The following is a 12,175-nucleotide window of genomic DNA, read 5'->3' as shown; positions in this document are numbered from 1 at the left end:
AGACAATTGGAACTCAGGTTTCAGTATTGTAGAGGAATCCCACACTACAAAACTACGCAGCTTATGTCTATGTACAAGCTAAATGTCTAGGTTCCCTTTACACCTCACTGCAGAACACAGATGCTTGAAGAGCATAATTTATGCCATCCTAAAGCAGATATCTCAAAACAGTGACATTAATTGCAATCTAAAATTGCTTGGCTCCCCTGGGGAATCTAAGTGAGACACTGAAGACAGGTGATCTGTCACTGGAGTGCTCACACAGCCTGCCCACGGACACCACCACCTGTGTGCCTGGAATATGCAGAACTGTCTGGGATGATGTTTGACCAAACTTACCATGATAAAAAGGAATGTGACCATCAGCAAGGTTAAACAGTAACCAGGAAATTATAAAGTGACTTTTGAAACAAAGAAGTAGTCAGTTTGGGAAATAATTGAAAAGGAGTATGAAAATTTGCAGCAGAGGAGATACTCAGGGTGGAGAAAGTAGCAGCCAAAACCTGGTCAGGCACTGCCACAAGCCAGCCTGCTGGCACCTCAGCTTCTGCCTAGACTTCAGGGAATACTGGGATGTAAGGATGGGCACAGGTCCAGTGTGGGTATGTGTGAAATAAGTACCCATAGAACAGGGGCCCCCACTTTTCCAAGCAGAGGTGCATGAAAGAAGGGAAGCTGCATCCCACGAGAGCAGGACTGTTTCTGTAACCTGTGCTGGCTGTGACATAGAGGCTGGATAAACATGAGTGAATGAGCAGTTGTCACTAGAGTTTCAAAGAGCATTTAGAGAAGGATGTTTAGAAATGTGCAATGTTCAATGAAACATAATAAGTGTCTGGTATCATGATTTATCTCTTTTGTTACTGAACTTTTTAGAAGATATAATTACTGGCTGCCAGTTGATTGTATATCATCAGTTAGACACCTCTGGGGTTGGTTAAACAATGTGAACTCCTACATTTTAACAGCAACTCCCCTTTGGAGGCACAGATGAGCTCTGGAGGCAAGAAAGTAGAAGAAAAGAGACCACTTGTAACTCAATGCAATTTTGAGGTTTACATTTTGGGATCTAGGACATCCTACTTTACAGTATTTGTATGAATTGATGTTGAAAGACCTTGCTGGTTCCTAGTAGTAGCCTTCAAAGTGACATAGCAGACAAAGTTATCAGGATAAGAGTTGAAAGTAAGGTTTATGTCCGAGGGGTCAAAGCATGACCTTTGGTTTAAAAAAACTACCCTTTTTGAAGTAGCAAAGGGCATCCTCTCCAAATTGTTCTGCTATGTACTGGAGTTGTTGCACTCCTTCTGATCAGCTGGATCTTCAGGCTCTCAAGATCTTACAATAATTGTGTCTTCTTGAAAATAACTCAAATAAATTCAATAAATCTCTAAATACTTTCAATATAGGCTCGATTCTCTCAGTTCACTTTTGTACATTCATTCTTCTTACTGGATCTATCTTTGATAAAATTTCTTCACCAGGTCCAAATACTTTTGGGCATAAGTAGTTGTTCATAGGTACAAAAAGGAAAGATGAGAAGAATTAGGATAATAGGAGGTCGGTCTAGGAAAGCCGGAAGCCACAGAAGGACATGCTTACAAAGATGACTGGATTGAACAGCCAAAACAAGAGGCTATGTGAAGCAGAAAACACCAGAGAGATAAGGGCCAGGATAATTGTGTAAAATCTTATGACATATCCACATGTCGTGGAGGACAGTCTCAAGCTCTTACTTAGCTAAATAGGGATATTCAGAATTAGAAAAGCAGAAAAGAACTCCAGAAAGAATTTTATTTTTGCATTTCAAGACAGGTTGACACAGATGAAGAAGGCAAAGAAGGAAGGATTTTTTTATTCTTTGTTTTGAGACAAGAATTAAGGATATGAAATAAAGTGATATTTGACTTAGCTGAAGTTTTATAGAAAACAAAGACTCTTTCTCAAGCTGCATGAAAATAATCTGTACAGTATCATTGCTTGAAGGCTGAGACCAAAAGCATCCATGAATTTAAAAACCTAGTAGAGAATTGCTTTCATAAAAGCCCACTGGAGCTTATTAAACACCAAGACATATATTCCACTTCCAGTTTTGTGTTTCTAATCCCACAGGTTACCAGAAATAGATACAGTCTGCTTAGGGACCACTACCACTTTATGTTTGTCCTGTTGCACAGCTTCATGATACTCTCTTGACTGGCAAAAATGAAGTGTCAGACTAAGCATGTCTTTGATCTCCCCCAGTCCAGATAGACTTCCATTCTTACATCAGTGAAAAGAGAAATTATAGATATCATGAGAAAAAAAAAAAAAAAAGAGATGGCATTTATATCCTGCTCAATATCCCAGAGAGAAGAGCATTACAGCATTCTAACAGAACTTACTGAGCAAATTTAATTTTAGTCTCAAATAACCCTGCAATCTAATTGATTAAGAATTTATGGTAATTTTTCTTGTGTGTTTGCTCCTGTAAGTGACAGGGTAATGACATGAAATTTAAAAACAAACAAACAAACAAACAAACAAACATAAAGGGGAAAATCCCAAGCATTTCCGCTGTTTGCAAGCATTTTTGCTCTTCATTGGTACATATGTTTGCATTCTATCTCACTTTAAATACTTGCAGTAGTACCAAAGCTGGTCACTTGAGGGCAATACTGCAACTTAATTTCCACCAGGCTCGACTCTAAACCAGACCGCCACATCATATTAAAAGACAGATTTTCTGTAAAGGTGAGGGTCCAATTTTACTTGCATGTATGTTAAGTAGAAAGAAAACAAAATCTATATTCAAGTTTCCAAGTGCTTAATACACAGAGAGTTTCAGTGACAGTTACAGTGATTCACACCACAGCAAGCTCAACAGCAAACTGCTTTAATAAATTATACTTAAGGCACTTCACAACTGGAAAATTACTTAAGAGCAGAGTTTCATCTGAGTGCATCAAGGGTTATGCAAAAACACCAGTCAAGGAATTCAAGTCCAGGAGGCAACTGTCTATTTTGGATGAGTAAAAGGATGATGAGCCATAGCAGGAGCCACAGGAAGCTGCTGACAGCACAGAAGAGCCTTCCCTGATGATGCAGGATGTGGTACTTCTGTCTACAAAAGTACATCCCTTCATAAAGCACTGGGATCAGGTTGGGAAAGGTTAATGGCAGGGCAAAGGAAGCTGTTTGCAGTGTGTTAAGCCTTGAAATAATTAATCATAAATTACTGGTTTGCACACTGGCTGCTATAAAAGAGATAATTATTCAGGGGTCAGCATTCTTCTCAATACACATACATAATGTCGATTAACACAAAAGGGATTTTTGCATACATTGACAGAGACCCTTCCCTTAATTGGTACATTATGCAAAATCAAAAGCTTCTTTTTCATTAAAAATTTTTCAACACACAGATGGTATAAATAAGTGGTTTCCAGCTCTCCTCAAAGAAACAGGGCTATTACACAAGCCTCATATCTAAACATCTGTGTGGCAGAAAGCCATTCTCTCCCCTGCATGTCTTGCATCTTCCCATGCTGGGCCCAAATCTGGAGCTGCACTTTTGTTACCCCTTGACTGCACACAAAATCCTCATGCCAACTCAGGATTCACCTTCTTTTGCTTTCTGAAATGAAATACTAAAATATGTATAATCCAGAGAAAACCTGGCAGCTGGTGAGCAAAACACACTTGAACTCTTCCTGAACTGCCATTTGACCAATGCTTATTCAAGGAATCATTCTGATGCCATGCCACTATGATTATAAAAAGAAAATATGCATTACAAAAATAATTTACAATCATTTACTAACAAAAAGGCAGTGAGGAACGCAGTATTATTTAATAAAACTCCTGTTTTTTCTTTACACAGTTACTCGCAATCATATAGCTACCCCATCTCCAGTTTCTTTTAAAAAAAATATCTCTCTTTCAAATATCCCACATTCCAGTAACTCCTAGCAAACATAAGGCATTGTTGTACACGGGAAATTAAATTTTAAAGATACTTAACATACTGAGTTTGTGATAGCAAAACTAAGTTAATCACAATGAATTTCTCATTAAAAATGTTGTAATTATACTGGTATGAGAAAATAGTTCCTGACCAGAGGTCTATACAAACTGAGGAGGTCTCTAAGTTATGGTATAACATTATTGAAAGTAGATAATCTAAATTATTGTCATCTCTACATTAAAAAAATAAAAAACAAAATTCAGTCAGTTGTGGGAAAACACTGGCAAATTTTTCAGGACCAAAGTCTCCTCCCTAGGCATGTTGAGTTCCTGATAGGTATTCTGTCAATCAGTGGAAAAACAGGACTTGGAAATTCTGTCTGTATAGACTATTGACAGGTTGAAGCTTCAAAACGTGGCAATTTCCATCCTACACAATAGAACTGGCAGAAACCTGAAGCTTAGGAGCTTTCTGGACCAGACTCCTTGGCTGGTACAAGCATGCATTGCTCCACTGGGTACTTGGGAGAGATGACTCTCCTGGCATTTTAAGTCACGCTGGCAAGTGATGGAGGGCTCCATGAAGCTTATGAGAAACTTGACAAAATCTCTTAACAAAGGATATCAATGGCTAAATTCATACCTTCACCCAAGTATTTTCTGATAGGTGACCTGCCTGTTCCCCCTGCATCAAGCACAGACCCTCTGTATGATTTTCCCAGCAGTGTTTTCCAGCCACTATGAATTCCCAGTGCACCCCTTCTCCTGAAAGCTCCCTGCCCCCTTCTTTACAGGGCACACTGTGCTGAGAGACAGCCTTACACACTCCATTTTCCATCATTTTGTTTATTTGCATTTCAATATCTACATCACTACAGATGTGCTTTCTTTCACAAACAGGGCCTATCTTTTGTGTATTTTTCACAATTTTGATGAGTTTGTCTGAAGCTACGGAAGGCATAGTGTCACAACAGCAGTAAACAGATTGGAACTACTGTAGATGCACTGCTATTTCCATCTATCACTTTTATTGCTTCTTCAGCTGCCAAAGTACTCTGTAAATGGTGGTTGGCACCCTGTTCAGCAGACTTCCCTCAGTGGGAATTGTTTTTCAGAGCCATATCACAATTACTAATGACTACTAGCCTTCAAAGTAGTCCCTACTTCAGCTGCAACAGTATTGCTGCTGGATATTGTGCTATTTTAATAAACATAAAGCAAAACTGAATTCCAGGGTTTGAAAGCAAGTGACCATTACTCTTCATAAATGTAAATGGAGAAAAATACATGGCAAAGTAATACATCTCCCTGGGCTTCCATAGCTTAAGTGGGGGGAAGAAAAAAGTAGATTCAGCTCACTAATTTTGGCAATGCAGAATTTGGCATGTCCTCTAAGAATGTCATAGCCAATAAAAGGAAGCAAACACTTTCACCAGGAAACTCATGCCAAAACTGGTGTTTAAATTTAGTGGGATAATTTGTTCTCTAGAGGTGTCTGTTTCTCCAATGACTAGAATTAGATAATGAGCATAAACTAGGCGCTCCACTTGGCAAGAGCTAAAATTGTAGCACTTTCCAAATGGTTGATATCATCAACAGTCCTGACAGTGATACCACAACAGAGACTGATCCAAAGTTGTGACCCACTCCTACCCCAAGAGGGCTACATGGGCAAAGCACACCCATCCTTTAACAGCTGCTGCAGGAGCTGATCTATGTGACCTCAAGAAATCACTGTCACATTGTGACCTTAATTCTTCAAAAGGGAAGTAGCAGTGACACAACTGTAGCTTCTCCACAAAGAGCTGATGTGTTACAAGCACAGTCCCCTGCTAGAAGAAGAAAGGAATGGGAAAGCGGATTTGCAAATCCATGGGATTGCTAAGCAAGCAAGATGTGGAGAGGGAGGGGTATCTCCATGCACTTGGAGATGTCCAGAATTAATCTAAGGCACATATGGAACATCCTTCTTCATAAAATTGAGACCATGGGGGAACTACCCTACCCATGGTATACTGCCTTCCCCTTATTTAGAAGTGTCCTGACCCTCTTCTAGTCTGTTTTAATGCACCTAAAAGAGAAATCTAAACAAACTGATTTAAATATTTACTTTCCCTTTTCACAACACTGTCAATATCCCAGCAAAAGCTGCTATTCTTTGGCAGCACTCACAATGCTGTGCTTTAGAGAAAACTCTGATCTTGCAATTGCTGTCAAATGTCATCAATAAAAATGGGCTTGGAGACATGCAAATCCCAGGCCCCCAGTGCACAGGGCAATGCTTTCCTGCTTCATGAAGCAAACCCCACTCATTCTGAGAAATTAAAACAGTGCATTAGAAGAATATTCACTGTAAGCTCTGGACTGCTAATAACAAAGCAGTAAAAGAGAAGAAAGATATTCTCTAGCTTTCTGTCTGGGTACTTTGCCTGAAAGATGGAAAACTGAGGAAATTAGATGTTTTACCTTTAGGGTAAAATGTTTCTTCTTGGGTGGATGCCAGACAGTGGCAGTTGAGTGAATGAATGCCCGCAGAGGTGTTAAGGATGTCACAAGCACATATGCTTTGATGATCACAGAAAGGTCTTGAGCTTTAAGGATGTCCTTGTCTGATATGGTTGATACATGATTCCTGGAAAGTAGTAAAAATATGTAGCATTAATACAGTTATTTTGCAAATGAGCTATAAGAAAGTAGTGAAATAGTGACATTAGTGGGAATAGGAAATTAGCCCTTTTCCCCCCAAGTTAAGCAACACAGATTAAATCAAGTAGACTGGAACAAAGCTTTACATGAAGTAATTTTACTGATTTCAGTATTTTTAACTCTTAGTTTCCAAATACATGAATCAACTATATTTGGAGGGAGTGATGTTTGAGAGTATGGGTACATATGGGTAACTGCATGGTTAGAACAATTAAGTGTTACAAAACCTGAGTTTTGTAACAGAGTGAAAAACTAAATTAAGATCAAATTAAACATTGAAGAAATCCAAACATCTTAAATAACAGAAATGCATAGTCAAGGTTTATTTAATGCGATTTAATGCTGATTTGTAGTGAATTCAGATGAACACCCCCACCCAACCCTATGGAAAGGCTGCACTTTTGTTAGCACTTTCTTCTGTAATAAAGGGTCAGAAACATGTGGTGCTGCATACTTCCCCTAATGAAAGCCATATACAATCACTTCAAATATTATGAAAGACTAGGATACCTAGAAACAACCCATAATAAATCAGTTAAACCTAAGAATTCTGCGAACAACTTTGTTTAAGAAGTGACACAACTCTCTAAAATCTAGGCTATAGCACCCATAGTACACACAAAGAGAGTCAACCATAGAAACAGAACAGAAATAAAAAGCAAACCCAACCCAAGAAAAAATCTGTTATTTAAAAGCGCATTACTTGGGGAAATGTGAGCTATACTTGTGCATATTCACAATGGCGTTACTCATCTGTCTGTTAAAATCTCTGAGTATCAGTTTACCTAATAGAAAATTTAATGGGAAGATGACTATAGAAATTATGGATCTCTAAGACTGATTACTGGTAAAAGACAAAGGACTCTTCTTCAATTTCTGTGCAATATGTGGCAATATGTGGCCTTTCCACCTCAATTTTGCTATCTGTTAGGTAGGTCTAATAACATCTATCTTAGAGAGAACTTTTTCTCCCCTTTGCAGAATAGCAGGTCCTCAGAACATAAAATTTGTGAAATAGTGTGATGTAGGAAACAGGACTTGGTAACAGACAAATTATCAAATACTTCTTGGTTCTTCACCTAAAGGGAGGAGGATGCCTGTTCAAAGGACTACATACATATGTGTGTCTGTGGCAGGGGCAAAGCAGGGACAGGAGCAGGAAACAGCTCAGCCACCATGAGGCCTAAAGATTCAGGGGTGTCTCTGGGTCTGCATTTATCTGTCGAGATGCTTCAATGCCTCAACATAAAGACTTGCACATTATAGCCAAAACATGTGCAAACTTGGCTAATACACAAATAAACATTCTGCAACTGTGAGATGCAATACATCCAAGTGCTCCATCTGCTGTGCTCTCCTCTTTTACTGCATTCTGCATCCTTGACTCCCAAATAATTGTGTGCTGAAGCACCGGCAGTTTCTGAGGGTGGGTTATCATTAACTTACAGCTTTGTGCTCATGCTCTGCTTCCACCAGTGCTGCAGATGGGAGGCACGTGCCTGCTCAGTGGCTGTGCTGCCCTGGGACACATTTCTTGTGGTGCTGGCCCTTGACAGTCCAGGCTGACCAGAACAGTCTGGGGTGACAAGTGGGAGCTGCAGGTCTGAAAAAGTACCAAGGGGATGAGAAAGGAAGTCAGCAGATCATTGAAAGCAGAGGTGGACTCCGGCTGCTAAGGATCAAATGTATAAAACACCATAGACAGAGAGGAGCTACCAACATCTGACGAAAATGTAAAATAACAAATGCTGAGACAAATCTGCTAGCAGAGAGTTTCAGCCCCACCAAGCACCCCCTTCCAGCTGCAAGCTGAAAGGTTTAGCTGCAATTCCCACTTTTGAGGTGAGTGCAGCAATACTGCATACAAAAACATCCTCTTTTTCCTTCTAAAAAAAAAAATTGAAATCCTTAATTTCCAAATATAGAATACCAAAACTTAGTTTCTCATGGAGGACTAATTACAGTTAATGGGAATAAGAAATTTCTTTGACTAAGAACCAAGGGACTTTGTTACTGTAATAACATAGCTCAATAAATAAGCACATATCCTAGTTTCTGTGTTCACCATTAAGGCTATAATTTGCAGGTACTGAAGCCTATGGGAGTCTTAGTTCTGCCACCAAACACAGTGGGAGCAGGACAGATGCTTATTGCAATAAGCAGTTCTCAAGCTTATTGAGGTATGTACTGTTAATAGTAATCAAAATGTTGTGATATGAGATCAGTCAAGGGGTGGCATATATTTTCTGCTTTTACTGTGCTTGATAAAAAAGGCACAAAGCCCTTTCATTGTGTCATTATTTTATGCAGGGTAGTTTTCATTAACTCTAACACACCTCACATTTCAATTTTTAAGTAATGGTCAGGAAAAATCAAACTGTTCAAAATATTCCCAAACCTTATTACTTTTCTTTTTAATGATATACTGCATTGTGCTATGTTATGAATTTATTTGTAGAGCTTCTTTTCTAAAGCATGCACTCTCAACTTTGGTACATGAAATGAAAAATAAAACTGAAGCTGTTTTCCCAATGATGAGCTGTAAACAGACATTTAAAGTAAAAAAACTATTCATTTTCCCAGAAAGCCTATTAAAATAACATTGTGATTGTCTGTATTTATTAGCTTTCATCAGATCAGCTCGGCTCAACCTTCTAGTCTCAACTGGGATCTAGAATTAATCTGGTCCTCTGCCTTACATGCACCATTTATCAGCATTAAAGGCTCTAATAATCAAAACCAGGCAGTTATTTAATAGAATATGTCATGCTCAAATTATATTCACACTGACATCTTTCTGTTGTGTTATGCATTATAACTGATTTGAACTTTGCAAGTGACTACCTGGTTTTTGATGGTACAGTGACAAAAGCAGACTCCTGTACTTACTTGACTGTGTAGTGACAACAGGAGGAGAACAGTAAACTCCCAATAAATAATTTCTTTAGCAAATTTGCTTCTGAACACACACAGGAACCAGATCTTTAAAATCCAGTTGTATTTTTTTCCATATCTGACTTCATGTAAAGACGTAAAGGCATTTTACTATGGTAATTTCTACCCTGCGGATAGACAATGTCATTTCACCATGGTAATTAGTAATGATCCCATGTAACTACTCCTATGCATCACTTTAGCTACTTAAAAGAAAGTAAACATTTTACTGAAAATAGTAACCGTGGCAGAGAAGGGCTATACAGATCATTACACAAGAGAAAGCAATGTGTCTTTTCCTTTTAAAAACATGTTTCTAATTGTGTTGTTAAAGGAATAAGTAACAACTCACAAGACAGAGTTTAAAAATAATGAGATGAGGTTTGTGTACCTGTATTTATCCCTCTTAAATGAGAATTTTAGCTGTTTCAGGGAAAGAAAAAAGATTACTTTGACATTAATTCATTTGTTACTACCCAGTAGACCATTTCTTGGAGCTGGATATAACAAAGTAAAACAAATGGGTAGGCACAGATGAAAAACACAACTGTGCTGGAATTCTCAAACTACAGGGTAGAAGATCCTTAATATTACCCTAAGTCATTGCAAAATGCCTCAACTTAAAAAAAAACAAAAAACAAAACAACAAATCAACCCAAAACCACCCACATCCCCCTCACCCCAACCAACCAATCAATCAACCAACCAACCAACCAACCAACCAACCAACCAACCAACCAACTCATCTGCCAGGTCTTAAAGAAGAGAAGGTTAAACAAATTTCAGGGTGCTGATGATTAGCATTGAAAACTAAAAAAGGGCAATGCTCATAAATTATGCCTCTTCTATAAAGCATTCAATTTGTATGGTGCCTTACACCCCTTTATTGGTTTTGTGTTGGCATCCCCCTGGGAGACAGCCCATCATAAGGGGGCTCTAAGAAGAAGTGAGACTGTCACTAGGTGCTTACTCCTTTGAGATGATACAGAGCATGTACACGATCAGGCAGAGTGAAGAGGGAGTGAGAGTTCCTCACTTTGGTAAATCTACTCCTAGTAATCAATGAACACAATTATCATAATAATAAAGAGACATCAGAAGTGTTGAACTGAGCACACTCAGCTGCATCAGTTCTCATGGCAACTCTTCACCTGCTCCTGCACTCAAAAGCAGTAACAGTGTTTATTAGTGCTATGTATTTGTTAATCAACTTTATCATCAATGAAAATTAGCCTGCAGTGCCTTTACTGTTTGCAGTAATTGCCATGTTTTTCCATCTTGAAATCACTTTACAAGCTGTTGTTAATTAAGCAGTCCTCTTGAAGTATATAAACAACATCAACATTTTTTAGTGGAAGAGGTGAAGCAGGCTCAGCAATTGATGTGTCAGACAGCTTGAGAAACCAAGTTAGAAAGAGTTCCACCACCCTAATACTGTTTCCAGATACATTACCTCTTTCAAAATTCCAAATCATATCATTTGCAATTTGTAAATAGTAATTTTTATAGCAGACTCCAAAGATCAAAGGAAAAAAAACAGACAAAAGAAGATAATTTTTCCTTTTACAGTGGCTATGCAGTAAAGGAGATGTTACATAAAGTGCTGTTTTTCCTGAAGAGCAGCTTCAGGCTTTGCCACAAGTACTTTTTGCTGCTGCCATTTTTGATGCTCCAGTGTAAAGCAAAAGACCTATGGCTGGATACCTGCATTCAATTTGAAAAAAACACAAAGCTTGAAGAAGTTTTCTGATGCTGACATCTCTGGAATGGTGCCATTGAAAAAAAACCCATATCAGTTTTTTAGTTAATTTCTTACATTGAGCAAGATCAAATAGACTTTTTATATTACATAAAAAATATTGCATATTTTACACACTTCAAACATGGAGCAACGAACAATTAAGACTATTATTTGTGAGAAAAAGGTCATTTTATTTCTCAAGTGCCCATCAACTGTCAAATCTGTCACAAACACTTCAAGAGCAATTGAGTCACCTTGGGAGCTCCTGGTTATTTAAGGGAGCAAAAAGGTAGAGATTGAATGGAATGTAGCATGTGCTCTGCTTTTTTCTGAGCCAACACATTGTTGATTTCTTTCATGAAAGGAAATTGTAAACCCAGCACATTTGTACTTGCAAGGTATTTATCTAATTGGTTTTCTTTTTAGCAGAAAAAACAATGCTTTAGAACCTTAAAGTACATTGATGCTGAAACTGTACAGCAGCCTTTCCATCTGCACAGAAGCCTTATGAATGTCTTCCTAGATTTTCATAGTGGTAGTCTGTTTCCAGCAGGAGCCTCAATTCTCTGACATTAAAAAAAAAAAAAAAAAAGAGAATGGCACTTCATGTCATTGTCATTTGTCACCAGCAGTTTCTACAGTACAATAGTCAGGAAATATTGAACTACAGGCCCTCTCTGTCAGCCTTGCAGGTTTGCATTCCAACAGGGCACCTCAGTGAGTCAGAAGAACTCCATATTGCATTCTGTTCTGGGATCATCCATTTTCCTTACTAGTGTGGGCTGCTGGAGCACAAAGAGCTTATCTGTGATACAGACCAGGCAAGCTGCATTGCTACAACCTGGTCCT

At 38.5% G+C, this 12,175-nt stretch overlaps 1 protein-coding gene across 1 annotated transcript in view; it reads right to left on the bottom strand.

Moving 5' to 3' along the window:
• CPED1 (cadherin like and PC-esterase domain containing 1) overlaps window positions 1-12,175 on the bottom strand; it is a 146,761-nt gene that overhangs the window by 91,208 nt on the left and 43,378 nt on the right. The window contains exons 6-7 of the mRNA XM_033059148.1: window positions 8,098-8,254; window positions 6,412-6,577 (exon numbers count right to left, since the gene is read on the bottom strand). Of these exons, the coding sequence (XP_032915039.1) occupies window positions 6,412-6,577; window positions 8,098-8,254 (323 nt within the window). The remainder of the gene's footprint in view (window positions 1-6,411; window positions 6,578-8,097; window positions 8,255-12,175) is intronic.

This window comes from Catharus ustulatus, chromosome 4, assembly GCF_009819885.2.
Source record: "Catharus ustulatus isolate bCatUst1 chromosome 4, bCatUst1.pri.v2, whole genome shotgun sequence".
In the NCBI taxonomy this organism is placed as follows: Eukaryota; Metazoa; Chordata; class Aves; order Passeriformes; family Turdidae; genus Catharus; species Catharus ustulatus.
This window is presented reverse-complemented; position numbering and strand designations above follow the sequence as displayed.